At 39.5% G+C, this 19,956-nt stretch overlaps 1 protein-coding gene across 1 annotated transcript in view; it reads left to right on the forward strand.

The window, feature by feature from the left end:
- Positions 1-19,956, forward strand: part of DISC1 (DISC1 scaffold protein) — a 204,028-nt gene that overhangs the window by 15,117 nt on the left and 168,955 nt on the right. The window contains exons 2-3 of the mRNA XM_065057750.1: positions 4,981-5,972; positions 9,660-9,729. Of these exons, the coding sequence (XP_064913822.1) occupies positions 4,981-5,972; positions 9,660-9,729 (1,062 nt within the window). The remainder of the gene's footprint in view (positions 1-4,980; positions 5,973-9,659; positions 9,730-19,956) is intronic.

Below are 19,956 nucleotides of genomic sequence, written 5' to 3' on the forward strand. Positions count from 1 at the left end.
TAATTAAGAAAAGGGGTGTTTCTTTTATTCCCTGACTAAATAGGTTGTTGTTATTGATACAAGAACTGTTTTGATATTTACCTGCTTACTTTTTAATATTTTTTTTTTCTTGGTGTTTAGGCAAAGTGAGGTTTAACACACTTTTGTTTTTTTCTTGAGGGGAAAAAACGTTGCTGGGTGTATTAAAACTGTTATTGGCCATTGTGATTCTAACTCTCTCTAGGGGTGCTGTGATTTCATCCAATGGCTTAAAATAAGTTGTTGCATTAAGGAGGTGAGTGGCTCAAATGTAACAACACAATGACAGATACATTATGGGAGTGTGTCAATAAAAATATGATTATTTAAACACTGGCTAAGGAAGCCTACTCTGGCATATAGAATGCACAACTCCTTGAAGGTTGTGGTTGTGGTGGTGTGGTATGTCTGTGTGTGATTTTTTTTTTTTTTTTTTTTTTTTTTAATGAAGAACAGAAACTGACATGTACTTATTGACTTCAGAGAATATTTTGTATGTGACATCTTGGAAATTTAACAACTGAATAACTGAAGCCAGCCTGTGATCCTAGAAATCATAGGAACCCTTGGTGAGGAAATAATTGGTAAATGGTATCATATATTATGTGGCTCAGCCAGTGCTTTCCTTCTGAAGGTTGGGTAAATCAAAGTGTAATCAACATTCAGTAGGTAAAATGAGAAACCTGAACGAAACATTTGAAGAGTTATAAAAATATGTATTTAAAAATAACTTTCTTTGAAAGCTGACTTGTGTAAAGAGATGGTGCTGGTTTGTTTTAATGTAGGTTGCATTGAGATCAGGGCTGTCTTATTTTGAATATTTTGTAGTATCCTGAAAATTCAGCAAATGAGTAAAAATATAACTAATTAGGAACCTGCAACATTTGACGTATTTTTGATGTAGGACCTGAGCAGTAATGGTTATTGTTATGTCAGATTGATTAATTTCCCTCAGAATTATTTGTTTTTGTTACCGATACGATAAACACTTGTGTGTCTCTGTAAACAATAAATATTTTCATCTCACCTACTTTGTTTATGTACAGTTTAATGCAGGTGTTTAAGGCTTCTTTAATAGAAGCAGCACTACAGAAATTGCTCGGAGCAGTGCTTTGATATTTGGCTTTGAATATGACCAAGTATCTTTTCTTTCGCATCACAGTCACCACCCAAAAATACTCTAAAGGTGAATTTGTTATTCTAATAAAGAACAACACTGTGTAATATAGGTATATTCGGATAGTTGAGCTCTCTTTAAAACTGCATGTATGATTTCTCGGTTACTTTCAGAGAGAATTTAATGAGCTTGCAAGCATTCTGCATTATATGTTTAAAGCAGGGGTAGGGAGGTAATCAGGGTGTCTGTGCTGATCTATAAAATCCTTGTGGACTTCATAAAAATGTAAGGTAGTTACGCTTGTCCATCTACAGATGCTACTAGAGCATTTGATCAAAAACTGAACTGCCATTTTTGTGCCTGAAAACAAAGACTGATTATGTAAAATAAATTAGATTACTGTTCTGCTCTCCTTTAGCATTAGGCTGGGTACAAGAAAATGTGCTCTTTCCATCATTGGGAAATGCTCTTTGGCTTCATGTCTCCCTCTTTCATCTTAGTGGTGCAATTAAGACATGAACAGCATTGCTGGTCATGCCTTGCTTCAGAGCAATAAACTCTTCTTCCCCACTATCCCCCCACCCCACTCTATCATTCTGAGTTGTTAGTCTTTATGAAACATTTGCCATCAGGAAAGATTGTTATGATGAAAGTTGTTATAATTAAGTTATTTTTGCGCTTTCACAATATGGATTTGAAGCAATTTTCACATAATCTGACATTAGAATATATATTGTGTCATCTTCTAGGGTTGTAACATTTTTAAAAATTGATTTGTAATATTGCAATTGAAAGGACCTTCTTCCATTTGTGACCTTTCTCTTTTTCTGAGTGCTTGTCTCATGCAATGCATGACACACTATAATGTAGTTTTATTTTAATTACCTTCAGTTGTTTCACAGTGTTCCAAGGTACCATTTTGATAATCTTGTAGTTAATTGCCATCAGTTATTTGACATGCTTGAAACTAAGGGAATTATGAGGAAAAAATTGAGGCCTGTCTTTTTTTAACGAGCTAGCTGAATTGGTTCAGTGTAGTTTCTCTATCTGCTGTGCAGACAAAGTGAGCTATGGTTGGAAGGCTATGCAAAAAAACCGGAGTCTTTGTAAGTAAATTTCAGATATATGATGATAAACAACTGAAATTATCCTGAACTTCAGAAAAGCAACATGAAAGAAGGGAAAATGGCATGCCAACAGTGAGCCCGACGCCACGGTACCATGCTGGCTGGATGTTGTGATGGCTAAGAGTGCTGTGACTGCCCGCTGGCTGGAGACAGGGCTCTGGCTGTGGCCACCTCCTCCCTCCTGTATCCTTTGGGGAAAGTGTGGGTGTTTGTGTTGAGATGCTGCTCCCAGTTCTGTGTCTGTCCATCCTCTCCTTCTCTGCCTTGTGCTCAGGAGCAGCTACGCTGGCACTAAGGACCTGCCTGCTTTTCCTCATAGCATGCTCTGAACGACTCGTGGCTCTGGTCATGGGTACAGTTTGGGCTTGTGGTGCCCCTCTGGTAGCCAGGCGAGGAGCTGGTGCTGCTGGGCTCACCAGGAGGCAGCCAGGACTATGTAAAGGACCTGGATGGTAAACCGGTCTGGAGGATTTCCTGCAAGTGTGGGGAGGAGTGTGGAGGTGTGTTGTTCTTGTTCAGGATGTGGGCTAGTTGAGGACACTGGAATTGTACCACTGCAACCCAAATAATTTTTAGAATTGCATCTGGTTTCTTGGTGTAAATGTCTAGCACTTCGGCAAATTTAAACCTTACTTACATTAGCTTAGTTTAAATGTGGTGTTTAAAGAGCTGTAATTATCTGTCTGCTTTTGAAATTCATAGTGATTTAGTGAGATCAGTTTTAAACTGATTTTAATTAAACCCAAGAACCTTTTCCATTTTTACAGATGAGGCCTCTGACAAGCCTTTGTAAATGGCGATAAAGTATATCCAGTCTTAGAATGACTTTTTTTCTACATGACCGATTTCTGCTGAAGGCAAATTTAGGCTGTTATTTTGTATATAAACTAAAAGAATTAAATTCTAAAGAACATTTTGTTAAATTTTTATTCCTTTAGTTCAAGAGTGATTCCCACTTGTTAAGACTTCTATTAAATCGTTCCCAGTACAGCATTTCACTATCTTTTTATAGTAGACAAGGTGATGGACTCCATGACCTTTTTTATTTCTGATTTCTCTGATGCTTTTTCCTCTGACAAAAGAGAATGTAAGGGACAGCTGGGGTATTCTAATCTATGGTGATGGAAGCAAAATACAGAAACATAACTGCAGTCCCATGGCGAGATGTGCCATTATCGTAGTGTGTGGAAAAAGTATAAGTTGCTTCCGTTGAAGGTTATTTGGAGAGGATATAGGAAATATTGGGAAAAGTCTCCTGGGAAGTTTCAGGTCTAGTGCTAGTGTTTGAATAGGATGTTGTTCTAGTGAGGTGTGTACAAGACCTGGGTTAGGAGTTGCTGAGATGTGTTTAGATTATATACACATCTGTCAGTGTAAAAGTGGTCAAAGGGTTGTGATTAGAGATGAATATGAAATACATTGCATGTAATTTTTTTGTTTTTTCCCCAGAAACTTGTGTTTCTCCAAGAGCTCTGTGCAGGTGATTAGAGTATTTCTACCACCTGAGATTCTGGTATTTGATTCTGTTTCAGTGAGTAGAGGGCAGCTAACTGAGTGCATAATTCAGCTGGTCACGAAATTCCTTGGAAGTGAGATTCTGGCAAATAGGCCCGGTCAATATGTTTTTGTGTTACAAAATGGATGATGGTGCAGAGCTTGTATTCTCATTGATTCTGTACAGGACAGAAGAATGGAATATCTTTTGATTAGCAGTGAATCCATAAGAAACTGAAAGTAGTCACCACGTAATCTTTCACCCGTAATTTCTTCTTATAGAAATATACAGAAAACAAAGACAAGATACCATATTTTCATCTCCCACTTTTAATATTATTTCTCTTTTTTTTTGTTGTTTTGTTTTGTTTATCTTGGTTGTTTCTATTTTGCTCTGCAAGCAGCAAATTTGTCTTTTCATCTGTGTAAGTAAGGTGTATATGGAGAAATTGACCTATTGAGGAGAGGCCCTTTCTTAACGATATTAATACTGCAGTAATGTTAGCAAACATATAGTGGCTTTTGTTTTTTAGGACTGATGGTACTGAATGCAGGACTTTAACTTCACATTTTGGACATCAAGAAGTACAGTAAATCTTAATGAAAACTTATAATCTCGTTAGACTGACATATGCAGCCACAGACTGTTACAGGCTTGCATCTGTTCTGGAAGCAGAATCTGAAACACTTGCTGGTATTAATAAAACTTGTATATGAACACAAGACACTGGCCATGAGCAACAACAGATTATGTGTAAAATTTATTTGCAATTATGATTCTTATATTTTTGATTCAGATTTAGTCCTATCCTAGATGTGCTCGTAAATCTGAAAATAATTCTGGATCAGAGAGACTTGAACAAGGTCTGTGCTTTAGTGTGCTGCTAAGCAAATTAAGAATGAAGTAGTTCAGGGAGTTGCTGTGAATAGGGAACATGATACGATTCATCTTACCCAGGTTTGTGTCCTGATGGATGTGACTATGTTAGCGAGTTCACTTAAAAGCAGTGCAAGCTCTTTAGAAAGTGAATGAATGCACACAGTGTTCTCTGGCAATAACTTTTCTCCTCTACCTGCAGTATGATCAGTGTCTTTGCTTTGTTGAAATGGAAACTGATTCGCTGTTTGAAATTCCTGAAATAATTATTTTCAGATTGTATGATATGTTAAGCCTAGAAAACTGCAGAAACATTTTAATGACTTTTTTCTCTCCCTTTCCTTCAGATGGTCAGGAGCATTTCATGCCTGCAGGCTCTCTTCGTAAAAAGAAACTGGCAAAAAGACCTGGGTATATGAGGCCAGAAGCTCAGCGCCAGGCAGAGTTTCAGTCCCTGGGTGCCTGCAAGCCATTCAGCCCAGAAGAGTTCAGCCATGGCAGGCAGCATTGTGGCGACTTTGAGAACTGCTCTCTATGCAGACAGTGCCAAGATAACTTTGAATTCTTAGACAGTAGTTCAGTTACAAATAGTTCTGTAGTTCCTGCTAAGAGGGTAACAGCATTGGCTGCTGCTGGAAATACACCAGGGCGCTGCAAAAGTCTTCCATGTTGTAAGAGTCCATGGTCAGAAAACACAGCGATTGGGGTTTACCCTGCTGCAGCAGCAGGCAAAGGAGATGTTTCTGCAGTGTGTTGTACACGGCAGAAAAGCCACGGTGCTCAAGTGAGCAAGCCTGCAAACATGTATGCTTCGGATCAGACAGAAGTGAATAACAACTGTGAATATCAAAACAGAGACGTGGTTTCTCGTTCTGTTGGTGCACACGATAGTTTTAGTTCGAGTTTCAGCTTCATACAGCTCTCCCTGGACTCGGCTTTTGCAGTAAGTGATGCTGAAGGCAAATCAACTGTCAAGGAAGCCGAGTATGCTCTGCATCCCAGCACTGCAGGAAATCTGCAGAAGCCAGAAGAGATGGCACAAACTCGTGAGCACTTGGGAGCTTCGCATTGCTTCTCCAGGCCTGGTGAGGATTTGGAATATGAAACTGAGACCACAGCAAATGATAAACTACAGGACTGTGAGACTGTTTCTCTCGCGGATACAGATGCAACATTCTCATATTCTACAGATTCCTCAGATGCAGCATCTGCTGGCTCTTCTGTCACTTCAGGCTATGAAAGTAGCTTTACTGTTAGTGACCATCGCTGGGATACTTTGATGAAGAAATATGAACCAGTGCTACAGGACTGCCTGCTTGGTAATCGCAGTGCATTAAAGGTTAGTAATGTCGCTTCATCTTTGATTCCTCCCCCTGGACCTCAAAACATTTGTATTTATAGAGCCAAAGCCAAAGTTGGTGTAGGTGTTGGGATATTAATGGATTTTGCAGCATTTGTTCACAGAGGTTTACAGTAGCAGTCTGCATGATAAAAATAAGAGAACTGATTTTTTTTCTTTTTGATTCTTTAAAAAAAGGTGATGATGTTGCAGTACTTGATTCCTGTGTTCTACTGAAACTGTGATCCTCTCATTTTTAATATGTCGCACATCAGTTTCTGAATTCAACAATACCATTTACTTTCACAGGTAGCTGTTTTGTCTGTAGTTTGGAGTATATGTAGTACAAAATTAAGGGGTGGTAAGAACTCTTTTCTTGAAGCACCATGACCTAACAACACTAAACTTTGTAATTGGAAATGTGTAAGTTTAGCCAAAGATTTCTTGGAGTGAGGCACCTGTATGAAAGTAGCCTGTAGTCTAATAGATGGGTGCTCTCCCTGCATGAAGAAAAATGGGTATCAAGTCTCTGCTCTAACTCAAACTGGGAATTGAATCTTTTGGTTTTTACTTCTACCTCAGAGGAGTACCGGGCTGTTGAATCAGGAGTCTTTCTTTTTGCACGTATGTTTACCCACATGTCTACCTACCATATATACCGGCAGTCTCATTCACTGTGTTCTTCATTGGAGAAGGGTGGGGAAACTTTAAGAAGGATCAGTTATGCTTTTTTTCTTTTTTAATACAGTTTTTGGGATGGTGCAGTGAGCATTAGAGGGAAGCCATTCTGAGTGTACCTGAGCGTTGCATGCGGGAAGCAACAATCCAGAGATTAATGCAGACACGATAGATTTCACAAATTTGCTCAAGGTGTACTAAGTGGGTGGTGGGGTTTTCCTGGTGTAGTGGTTTTTGTGGGTGAGTGTGTTTGTGGGGCTTTTTTGTGTGTGTGTCTCACTAGTGTCCTGAGTTTCTGGGATGCCTTTCAGAAAACCAGATTCTTGTGATTTCTCAGCTCAGATGTATCTGCTGAGATGCACCGTATTGTCTTTAGGCCTGGTCAAACAAACTGCCCTGGGGAGGCTTTACACAACCCTGCTGTCTGGGCAAGACAGAATGTCAAGAATCTTTAATTCTTACTTTACTCTCTGTGACATCTGACTGGGCTTATGATGCTCTCTAATACTTATTTTCATAGAGGATGCTTGTAAGACTCACACTAGATTCTCTTACTTACAGACTTCGCATGCATTGATGTGGAGCAGTTTCTTTGGCCTCAAGCCTAGAGTGACAATGTGCCTGTAGTCTAGGATGGTTTGGGAAATCAATTTGCTGCAAATGTAGGAATATATAATATAATCAAAATAGGAAATTATTTTTGTGTCTTATTTGATAGGCACAAAAGAAACATTGCTATCTTTAATTTTTGTATTCACTAATTCATTGAATGGAGAATTGGGGATTTGTACCCTCTTGATGTCTTTGCCCTTGGTTAGCCAGTTGTGTGTGTTTAATTGGAAGCACCTTCCTATTGTAATGATAATGAGCAAGACTCAAACTTTTCAGAAAGCAACAAAGGCATCTGTAGTCAAGAAAAGGAGACAATACCAAAGTTGTTAATTTTTATTTTATTAATAAGCATGGAAAAAGGAAAGTAGTCATCACACGGTACAGATATAAGACATGCCACGCTGAAGCAGCTCTGATCAGTTGAGCTCCAAACATCTTGCCAGCCTGCAAAGAGAAAGCACTTTACTGTGACAGCATCAGTTGGTTTGCCGTGGGCATGCCTGGGCTGTGGTACCCAAACAGACTTTGATTCACCTGCCACTGAGTGCGTGATGGGATAAACACTGCAAACAGCAGCAAAGCTGTACTCTGGGTACAGATGGCTGTTACACATCAAATATATGAAAAAAGTGTTATTTGAACTATTCCTACTGTAGGCTTCTTTAAAACTCTATCAAAAGTATGGTGTAAAATACAGAACATAATTTATGATGAGGATTCAGAGCTCCTCCCTTCAATATGTTACATGTTCCTCACCAGCCTCAGAGAAAAAAGATTTGACTTCCAAGATGTGAAAAATAAAATAAAGCCTTGAGAGAAAGGGAATGTATACAATGTTTCTGTTTGTTTGCTTTTGTTTTTCCTCTAGGGCATCCTATAGCCTATTATTAATTAAGCATTTTTAAAAATCCGTTCCTGGCTTTATTTGTGTAGTGCTTTTCTGACTAGTCCACTTTCACATACCATATTTAGAAGGGATACCATTAATTTAAATGTCTTGTCTAATTTGTGTGTTGACTGCATAGTCACGATAGTGTTTCTATTAAGTTGTTGACTGGCTGTAGCTATTTTTCTCCATGGAATTGAGAGTTTAAATATAGGGATTTAAATATGAAAGAGTTTCAGGGAGGAGGGAAATCTTATGTAAATGCAGGATGTCTAAAGTATGGACTTCCTTGTGTTGGAAAATGCTTTCCTAAGTACTTTCAGGCTTTGGATAGGAGTTGAAAGGGACCCACAGGGATCATCGAGTCCAACTCCTGTCCCTGCATATGACAACCCCACAGTTCACACCATATGTCTGAGGGTGTTGTCCAGTCTCATCTTGAACAATGTTGGGCTTGGGGCCATGACACCTCCCTGGGGAGCCAGTTCCAGTGCTCCACCACCCTCTGGGAATATATGCTGCTTCTTTTTCTAGGCTTACATTTTTCAGTGTTGATATTAGCTTGTTTGGTAGAGGTCATGTATAAATATAACAAGAAAACAATTTTCATTCTTGTAACTTTAGCTGTGTTAGGCTGTGGCTGGCATGGCAAAGAAGAGAGGACTGACAACCTTCTAGTTAAATTCTTCTAACAGTAAGAACTTTTAATGGCTTTTGAATGCACAGCTGGCCTTATGAATTTTTAGTAAATTCAGAACTTTGGTCCAGACCCTTCATGTTAACAGAGAGAAGCGGTAACTTTTGAAATAAAGCTTCATTATGGTAAGTTTCTTTTTGGGTGTGGAAGGGCATGCTCTATGTGGTATAGGTGTTTTGCTTTTTTTCCCATCTAGCATTTGCAATGTGAACATTTCTGAAAATGCAAACATCAATGTTATGTAGATGAGCCTAAATTATATTTTAATGAAACTTCATTGGCTGCATGTGAACACAGCTTTCTGTGCCATAACATGAACATACCTGTTCCAAAATATTCATACTGCATTTCTTTTTTCTACTTAGAGAAGAAAAAGTGGTTTGCATATGAAAATTCTCTATTTGTTCCGTGCAAAGCTCATATAGGCAAAAAAATTGTTAGAATGGGCTCAAGAACACACTGTTGAGTACAATGTGATCAGGAGTAGATGTCATGCTGACAGAATCCTTTAATAATCCTTACTTTGATTTATTCAAAGGGTGAAAAATATCCAACTATCACATGATCTCTTTTGCTTTTCAAGGAATATTTTTTGTTATTCTCTGTATGTGTTTGGACTAGAGCCGTGCTTGGCTCACATAGCTGCAGTTCAGCTGATTTCCATATCAGTTTGTCCACTTAAATGTTGGGCCTAACTCTCAAAATTGGGCCATTCCAGTGAAGTAATAATCCATTAAATTTATATTGTCCTAGTCTAAATAGGTTTAAAAGCAATTTCATAATAATTAACTTCATTTTTTTTCTCTTTGCGTAGATAAAATCCTTAATCTTCCAGCTACAGAGGCTTCAAGAAAAAGCGATAGAGGAAGATGACTATGATAGAGGTGAGAGATGCTCCCCCCTACGTCCTACTGAATCATGCTGCTTTTTTTTAATTTTCTCCCTCCTTCATCTACTAATTTTATTTCATATTTGCTATGTAGAAAATGTGGAAGACTAGTTCAATGAACTGTATTGTTTATTCTGTTGTATAGCAGGAAACAAATTAAAGAAAAAAGTAGGTCAGCAGCAGGTAGCAACAGTTTTTTATTTTCTTGAGCCACATCACCATGTGGAAAGGTTGAAATCTGAATATCCACCATCTGGATCAGCTGTTTTGAAGCAGCATGACTTTAAAAAATGCAGAAATGAATGAAAGCTTTGAAGGGAGAAAGGACAGGCGCTGGCTGCTGACAGTGTGCTTTGTTACTTACCACATTTAGTCATAACACTACAGCACGGCTCATACACATAAAGGAGGTCAGTAGCTATTATGAAAGTGAATGATATTGTCCTGTGGGATTAACTTGATGTCCACTGAGTTGAATCAAAACCAGATACAGAATATGATGGTGATACAGCTACTGGCAAATATCTGTATTTCTTTTCAAATGCCTTGGCATTTCTGATAAGCTCTGTATGTCTTCTTATTAATAGTTAGAGCATCTATTAACACAGATCTCAGGTTTCTTATTGTTCCTTCTTATAGTACTCTGTGTTCATATACTGATATTTTGATAATCTTGAAGTTCTAGATTAAATTCTTCCTGCTAGATTGATCTTTGGTTGGGAAGCTCTGCAAACATTTCAGCAAAATCTGTGTGGTTGCTTCAGAGAATAAGGCTGGTAAAAGTAGTTTATTCCTGCTACTTTTTATTCTCAGCTTTTAGGAGTTGGAGAGTGGTCAGACTTGTGGTCTGCCTTTCAAAATTTATGTGTGAAACTTTGCAGATGCACCGTGGCTCTGTTTCTCTACTCCCAAAGGTGTCCCCCAAGATTATGAAAATGTGTTTTAATAGTGTCTGAGTAGTAGATGTGTAGCCTTTTGCAAGAGTGGTTTTGTTTGCCTCTTAAAGACCTGCCTATATATAGGAGAAAAGTCTGCTACTGTTGCAAGTCATACATTATGTGTGGCATTTCCCAATGGGGAAAACCTTTAGGTATGTGAAGAGCTGAGGATGTTGTACATATTCATGGGTTTAATCTCTGTCAAATAGACATTATTGATATGTGTGCTTTACATATGCAACACTCATAGCTCTTCTTTAAGTGCCTGTGGGTTGAGTTCTCAGTTGGAGACTTCCCGACAGCTGTTTACTCAGTGCCTGTGGTTCCCACAGATTCCAGCTGGGATTCTCTGGGCAGCCAGGTACTCAGACAGCAATATTTTATGCTATCAGGTGTGACATCTGCATGCAGTGCCATGTAGTCATTGACCACAGTGGAAGATGGTGACTTGTCTAACCTTGCACAGAAAGCTCCTGTGTAGTTTTCCTGAGTGCTAGTCTTGTATCTTCAAAACAGGACCATCTTTCTGTTGATCATCATTTTATCAATTATTCTTTTCAGTTTCCACACTTAGTTATCAGGCAGGTAGCACAGAGGCCGGTTTGCAGTCTTGCATTAATTCCTCTCAGGAAAATGGTCTCGCTGAAATGTGATTTCACCAGGTGTTGTGGGCACAGCTTGCAGAGAGCAGAAGTGGCAACAGTACAAACGTGGAGAGCAGCATCCACAGGTGGGATTGCTGTTTTCTGTGCTAAGTCTGGCATATACAGGCAGAAAGCATTTGTCCTGATATGGGACTAGATACTGAGGTGCTTGAGAGACTTTGCCTTGAGTTCCTCCATCCCTTTGAAAACTGGAACTCTATCTTCACACAAATGTTTTCAGAAAATGCCATGTTCCCTGTACACAAGTGACCATGGATCCTTAATTTTATCAATTTCTCATTTTTGAGTCCTTGACCCACTTTTTGTCATACTGGTCTTTGTTCCTCTTGTGATACAACTGTCAGCCAGTGTTTTTTTGTAATTAATTTTCATTGTTTTCCTCCTATATGAACTGGCTTAATGTTTGTGTGTGGTGGTGTTTATTGTGTTTTGTGGTGTGTTGTTTTTTTTTTTTTTTCTCTGAAACACGAGCAGAATATCTCCAGGGAAAGACTCAAATGGAGAAGGTGCACTGCTGCAAGAAGAAGCACAGTTGTGACCTTCCATCCTGTCTTGCAGTGTCAAGCTTTCCACCTTTGCTTTTAGAGCTACCTCACTGCTCCTCGTGGAGAACAAAGTCTTGCTTGGTGTGAAGTTTGAAAGCTTACTAAAGAACCCACAGATTGGCCCAGTGCCAATTTCTGTCCAAGTGAAATTTCTAATTAGCCTTCTTTAAACGGATCTTATTGCCAGATATTGCCAGCAGGGAATGGAGTTGCTAAATGTGCAGTGCTGTGATGTGGGGTGTAAATGGAAATAGATTATCAGGGAGTGGGAGAAACCGACATGGTGTATGTGGAGGGCTGAGAACATTTTAACTATAATGATAAAAAAAAATTGCCCCTGTAGTTTGGTGGACTTCTTTGAGTACAGAGCTAGTTCTCTGTTAAGAGCAGAGCTGTTTGGAGCCAGAGATTGCGGTAGTGCTGTGTATGGCGGTAGCGTGGGTCTGGCTGATTTGGGTGTGCTGCAGGGGAAGGGGAGGTCTAGTGTGATGCGAGTAGCTGCAGAGTGCCCTGAACACGTAAGACATAAAGGAAGGAGAGCAGGTGGAGCAGGTGTGTGGGTGGCTATATCCCTGAGTGCAAAACTAAATTGTCAATAAATACATTATTGTGTGTAACTATGTTATTGCTTCATTGGTAGAGGCTCTTCTCCAGGTTCAGCCACAGACAAGAACTCAGGAGACTTTCTGACCTCAGCTCTTTAAAAGCCATCTAGTCTTGCAGGAGAGGGCTTGGTTTTTAACAGCAGTTCTGTGAGAGGGAGATGTGTTAGCACTTAACACTCCTCAAAGTGCTCAGGACTAGTTTCTGCTGTCTGACACTGCAAATGTGGCAACTTAAGGAAAACCAAGCATCAACTGCCTAACATTGCTGCTTTCTTGTTCTTTGGAGCTTTTTGAAAGCTCCCATGGCTTATAGTAGCTTTTGAAACTGAAGTGTAAGTAAAGTGGTGCCCCTACAGAGAAGGGAAAATGATATACCGTGTTTTTGGTTGTGACAATGAGACAAGGAAATGACACAGAAATAAAGGTAAGTTTTTCCCACTACAAAATCATGGACAAATACCTTGCTGCAAACAGTTCAGGAATAAGGATATATTTGTTTTTTCCTTTGGCAGAAGCACAGAACACATGCTTGCTGCTTGGGTCTGTTAGAGAACGTGTATGTTATCCAAGTGCATGCGAATGAATTAGCATTTCTTTCCTGAACTGGTGAATGACTTTTTTTTTTTTTTTAAGGGATATTTGGAGCGAGAGCCCTCTATTGTTGTTTAGGAGAGAAGTGAATGCCTTTTTAAATCTTCAGCTTGTTTCTTCCCAGTTTTTCCTTTCTTCAGATGAATCTGTTTGTTCCATCTTCCTGCTTCCCTCAAGCTTGGGTGGAGCACAGCACAAATGGCTTTTGCCATTGCTTGTTTATCTGCGCTGTGCCTTCTTGAACACCTGCCCTGGTGTGGTTAGTGTGTTGCTTTAGAGGAGCTTCAATCAGTCATTCAAACAACTACAGTTTTTTAGTTAAGTTGTGGCAGTGCCGTATGTATGCGGGGCGGGGGGGGGAATTCTTATTCTCTCGGGACAGAGGCTGCCCTCCTGTCCCATGTTCCTGCCCATTTGCAGGAGCTCACTGAGTGAGCACAGTGCTGCGAGGTGCCACCGAGGCAGCTGTGGGTTGTTTCAAATGCACATCCACTGCAAGATGTTTGTGTCCAATGCATATTCAGTGAGACAAATCTCCTCCTCAGTCCTGGTTTAATTTTAAATAGGATCCATTAGGATGTGACATATTTTATTGCTTATTCTGGTTTTGTAGGTGATGGAATATTGGGAAGTAGCTTTTTTTCTGTATTTACTTGTGGTCACCTCTTGATGGCCACATTACTGTATATTTTCAAAGCAGGTACAGTACCATGGGAATATGATAACAGTGCTTTGCATTGCATAGCATATAGTAAAAATTGGTCTGTTTTCCAAGGATCATTTGGACTGTTGTCATGGCTCATTTTTCGTGATGGAGCTTGACGGCTCCAAGGTTAAACACACTGGTACACACACTACAGGAGGGGAAAAAAAAGGCAGCATATTTCTGTGTTTGTGGGAGCTGTGCTTGCAGTGGAAGCAAGTGTATTCTGCTTAGCGCAAATCCATTACCCAAATGTTTAGAAAGCCTTTTCCAGTTCTTTGCTTCCTGAACTCCTCAGCCTTACCTGGTGCAAGGGGCAAACGGATTGGTAAGTAAGTGTCAGTGCCGAGTCGTGCCGCTGAACTCCACTTCTAGTTCACACACCCTCTTGTTACTGAGAAATCTATCTGCAGAACTACTGTGGTGTGTTTTGGTGTGTTGCTGTTGTTTTTTGTTGTTGTTTTTTGGGGTTTTTTTGTGTGTTTGTTTGGGGTGGATTTTTGTTTGTTTGTTTGTTTTTAATTCCTGTATGCAGGAACGTGAGTGTACAGATTCACTGCTTGCAGCTGGTAGGGAATAGTAACTTCCCTGTGCGATCAGGTTACATTTGGAGTTAGGGTTCTCAAGTGAAGGTCACTGAGTAGATCAGAGCAACTCCTTGTCAGTCCAATATGGCAGCTAGAATACAGAAACATTTATGCTTGTCATGGCAAAACCTATCCTATGTTGGCGGTGAAAATTCATGCTGTAGATACACTTAACATCATGTGAGCCTTCAGTTATTTTAGCTGAGGTCTCAAAGCTTGAGCTACATGAGTTGTTGAGCTGCTATAGGCTTGCGTATTGTGTGCTCTGCAGAAAAATAGTGTTTTTATGCTGTTTTTTTTATTTTCTTGTGCTCTTTGAGACCTCTTCCTACCAACTGACCTTTTCATGTCTCAGGATCTTCAGGGCATTAAGGACAGAACCCTATGCTGTGTAGGAGCTGAGGAGTCTCATTTCACACATTTTCCATTAATCAGAAGTGTAGGAAGGAGAAAGAAAGACTTTTTAGCTGTTAGCCTTCTGTACATGTGCACTAGAAGAGATGCTGTTGCTTGTTTGAACCAGCTATTTGTTTTAAGACAACTGCAGAGAAAGAAAATAATATAGTGTTGATTAATATCTGAGCTGAAAATGTCATTTGTTAAATGGTATTCAGAGGGAGGTCTGTGGTACTCACACATGCTGAATTATGCAATAAACTCAAACTCCTGGCCAGATGTACAGTTATTTCATCTTTCAAATTTTCTTTTTGCAGTTTAAACTGAAAAAGTGTTTTTTTTCTGGTTTAAAGTGCTATTTCTGGTCATAGCTCTTAATCTGGTCATAGCTCTTAAACATTTGAAACCATTTGGTCTCCAAGGTGGGTGTTGGTGGTGTTGTTTTGTTCATGGTGGTGTGTGGTTTTTTGTTTGTTTTTGTTGCTTTATTTATTTTTTTTTTCTGGAAAACCTATTTGCAGATGAGGTTTGGATAGAATCCCTGCTTTACTGTACTTCTATTCTTTTGAACAAAAATGCTTGCTTGACAGATGACTGTTATAACAGGACACAGAAATGAATGCAAGTCACCTTCTTTCTGAGGAATGACAGTGAATTTGAGGGAGAAGCTGTATCTGGAAATAACTCTCAATGAACATGTTACTTTGGATTGTACTTGTTTTGGGATATTGTGTACGTGTAGAGTTAAAATCCCTAAACCCAGCTGTATGTTGAGTGAAGCTCAATAGCTGAAGCTACTGAGTCAATAAAAGGTGATGGGGCAGAGCAGAGCTTTTGGGACGCTGGAGACTTAACTGGGAGTTTGTAACTTGCAGTTGCAGGCCATTGAGTTGGAAACGAGTTTGGAATGGATGGGACAAATAGGGTCTTTCTGTTGTGCTGTACTGTCAGAGCCTTATGTGGTCAGAAGCTTGCAGAAGCTTCCTGAAATCTGTGGGTAAGTCTTCTCAGGTTTCATTTTTCATTTCTATAACTTTCCAGTAAAGCTATTAAGAGGATGAGGGAGAAGGGCTTATACAAATTCTCAAACCCAAATCTTCTTTGCATGGATCTTGTTTATCCCGTCTTTCTCTGACAAATTCAAATAACCTCCACAAAAGGGTTTGGGTGGTTAAGGAAAGCAAGTGCTTATGTGAAGAATAAATTGGACTTAATTTTCCTTGCAACAAAGCAGAAGCAGCAGAAGCCTTGCAACTCTTCCACCTTGTCTGGGTTTCTCTGCTTACGACACCAGTCTGAAATGAAAAGATAAGACTTTTTGTCTGTGTCTATTTATTGTTTGGTGCTAGCTGAAACTGTAGACCAAGATGCGCTCATTCAAATGCTTGGTGCTGGCTTCTGTCTAATAGTAGTAGTAGTAGCACTAACAACATTGCTGTTTCCTTTTGGGCAGCCTATGTCATGCTGTTGTTTGTGGTAGTTGGTTTTCTTCCCTTGTTTGTTTGTTTGTTTGTGTTTTTTTGTTTTGTTTTGTTTTTAAATCACAAACTTGGGACAGGAGTTGAGCCAGGCACAATTTAAAGGTCTGAAATTCCATATCTTACTGTCAGGTAGACAGCTGGAAAACTCTTAAACTTTTTTTTCAACACTAACAGAATATAGTAATAGCCAATGTTTGCTTGAGGGAGGCCTGGTAGACGTTTCTGGTACTTTCTCCTCCCATGTATTACATATGTAGCACATGCAACTTCATCAACTTCTTGAAAGACTTTTTGGTGTGAACCCTCATTTTGGCTCTGTTTTTCAGTTTCCATCACATCAGAGGATGTCTTTGAAGTACATCAGGGTCTTGCTGTGGGTCTGCTTATGCCCACACATTGAAAATCCAGTCATGTTTTCTGCATCTTTAATTCCTTAGCCAACATTGAAGAGAAGCTGCTGTAGTCATGCCGTGTCTCACTTCGACTGTGCAGCCTAAATATTTTTAGGAAGCGGTAGTATTTTGTGGGATTCTACTATGCTCTCTTATTTATTTAAATCTTGGCCAGCGTGAAGAGGTTCAGCTACATCTTGTGTTTCTGGAAGCTGCTTGACAAAAAGAAAATTGTTGAAGTTTTGGCATACAGTGTGCTTGGAAGCTTTCTATACTCCCGGCCATCTGCTGTCTAAAACTGACACTGCGGGCTACCCCTCCTCTGGTAGCTGGGCTCTATTTCTCAGTCCATGATGCAGCCAAGCTGTTCCCAGACAGCCTGGCTAGTCTTTTACAAACAAACAAGCAATGAAAAATCTGAATAAAAAAAAGCAGTTATGGATAATTTAAGAGCTTGCTTGCTGATTTGCAGTTTGAAGCATAGAGTTCTGATGGGTGTAACTCGGGAGAAGTGTTGATGTGCTATCTGGACAGTACCCACTGAGTGAGTGACATGGCTCTCCTGCTACCCAGCCCATCTGCTTGCTTTGCACTTGCAAAATCATGCAACCCAATTTTATATTCAGGACAGACTTAATTTCCTTTACTTTTTAGAAATATTAACTCCAGATAAGAAAATTGTCTGTATTTGCAATGTGACCACTGGATGACTATTAATTCAGCCAACAACTGGAAACTGTGTTGCTGTTGTCTTATCCTTACTGTATAAATATTTTAAGGGGCTGGGGGATGCACCTGCTCTTTTTAATTATTGTCTGCTTAATAGATGACTGAACATGGACAGAAACTTCTAGATGGCATGATAATGCAACTTCTGTGTAATCTGGAATTAAAATGTATGCCAAATGACTGTGACTATTATTTGAAAGCAAATATGAAAGACTTCCAATGTGAATCCTCTGCGGGGAACTGATAACACTCCTTGCTGATTGCTGGGTGGTGTCTGGTCGAATTCCTTAATAGGATGCTTTTATTGAAGATCTCTGCAGACCTTCCATTGCTTGTTGAACTCCTCTGCAAAGTGGGATTGCCGCAAGTCAATTAACTTCTCCTTTCTCTTGAGATTTCCCTCCTGTCCGCATGCCCAGACCCAACTGCCCACGCTGGGTATGTCCATAGTACTGTAGGCATGTCTGCCCTCTCTGATGCTTCCCCGCGCTCAGCGTATGCAAGCTTTTGTGTGTTCCTTTCTTATCTTCACCCCATGGAAGGTAAAAGTAGTAAAAAGTGCTGGTTTATGGATGTCTTTAGTCCTCTTGGGACAGGGACAGGGTTATAACGATGAGCGTTAATCAAAAAGGTGAAGAGGAGAAATTTCAAATTCTTAGTACTCATACAGTAATGTGCTTTGGACAAAATGTTACCAAGACTGAAGGAAATGTTGACAGTGGGAGCTTTCAAACTGATGCCAGGTAACATGAGTTTTAAATGTCTGCTATTGATACCATCTTGCCAGTCTAATACTAGTCAGGATTCCTGGTAGATTTTGATTTGAGGAGTGGGAAGTGATTTGGACATCTCCCTACTCACTAAGATTTTTTTTTAAAGCATGAAAAACCAGTCCAACTCATCGATTTGATTTACTTTAATGTAAGGCAGAATTGAATGAAAAGCAAAATGATGTGCTGTGTATCAGAGGCATAATTCAGACATGGTAGTGGGACCAAATGAAAAAAAAAGATGTACAGCCTCTTCAATTACAGAATGTACTATTAATCTGATTTACTTGTGACTGTTAATTTATCCACGCTTCTGGCGTTCTAGAGTGCCTCTGTATGTCTCCCTGCTAGTGACATTTCACTAAAGTAGCATCTTGGAGGACAGACTGTAATATTTGAGTTGGTAGAAGCTGTCCAGGATTCATTCAACTTCTTGAGGAACTGTATCAGCGGGGATAAAGAGCAAAACCAGGCCGGATTTGTATGTGCTGTGGTGCCATACAAAGCATCTGTTGCATTGCACCCAAGTGTCAGGAATAGTGTTGCAAACTAAGGAACCTGGGATAATGGCCTCAACAAGAAGACCTGCTTATAAATGGGTGTGTCTCTATTAGATTTTTTTTTTTCCATTATGTGCTTATCTGAAATATTTCCATGCTGTCTTGATGCCTAACCCTAAACTTGGAATAGGTGCAGCTGACCTAAGATCTAGAATTACAGAATCTAAATTTCAGATAGTCTTGTTTTCAGTTTCTACCTCTACCTGAACAAACTTTCCAAAGGCATGTTGTAAGGAGGTACCAACTGATGTGTCCAGAAAAGCCAGTATGTGTGAGACATGCTAAGTGAAAGCACACAGGAGGCAGAGGCTTGAATTTGATATGCATAACAACATAACTTGTCTACTTAATAAGCATTCTTGAACAGATGGGTTTTGTAACTTCCTTTTCTTAGATTTAGGATTTAAATTGTGCAAAAGATGATGTGGGAAAGTTTTTATTAATTTTCTTCCTGTTGTGTTGTGAATTAGTCAGGTAAAGAGAGTCTAGATTTGTAGACACAGGTGTTCACTCTCTAGAGTTAAGTGAACTGATTTCTTGGGGTGGTATTTTGCAGGGCCATTATGATTTCCAGACAAGGTTTGTTGCTAGGGGCAATGTCTTTAGGAGTCTAACCATAATTAGATAAGTTTTTGGACACACCAGTTTGAGGAAGGGCTGGTGTGCATTGAAGTAAGTAATGTTATTCTAACTTAACTTATTCCTGCTAACTTGCCTTAGCTAACCAGTTAGCAGGACAAGCCTTGTGCTACCTATTTCATGGTGTCATGGTAAAATGCATTGTAAGCAATGTTGTGTATGATGTGGTATTGTGATGTATGTGGGGGAGAAAAACTAGTTCTAGCTTTGTGTTACAAAAGGGTAGGCTCAGTGCTTACCCTTGAGACTTCACGGTGAAAATATGACAGTTGCTTCTCTAAAAATGTCAGATTACAACTACTGCAAAATATCAAAAACTGGTCATGTTGGTAGAGTAATGGGACAAAACTGAAGTTCTGTTTTGCCACTATTATACTCTGTGCATACAGTTCTGGTCGCTGCATCTCAAAAATGATGTGGTCATCTGTAGTCATCAGGTCCAAAAGAGGATAACAAAGATGAGCTAGTGCAGCTCTTTTTCTGTTACTGCTTAAATGCAGCAGGCAAAGTGAAGTAGAATTAATATATGCATATACAATGTGTTCTTCAAATGAAAAAAAAAAAAATAGATATATATTTCTATGAGCTAACAGGTGAATCTGGAGTAAGTAGTTCAGAAGC

The sequence above is a fragment of the Columba livia genome, chromosome 3 (assembly GCF_036013475.1).
Source record: "Columba livia isolate bColLiv1 breed racing homer chromosome 3, bColLiv1.pat.W.v2, whole genome shotgun sequence".
Lineage (NCBI taxonomy): Eukaryota > Metazoa > Chordata > Aves > Columbiformes > Columbidae > Columba > Columba livia.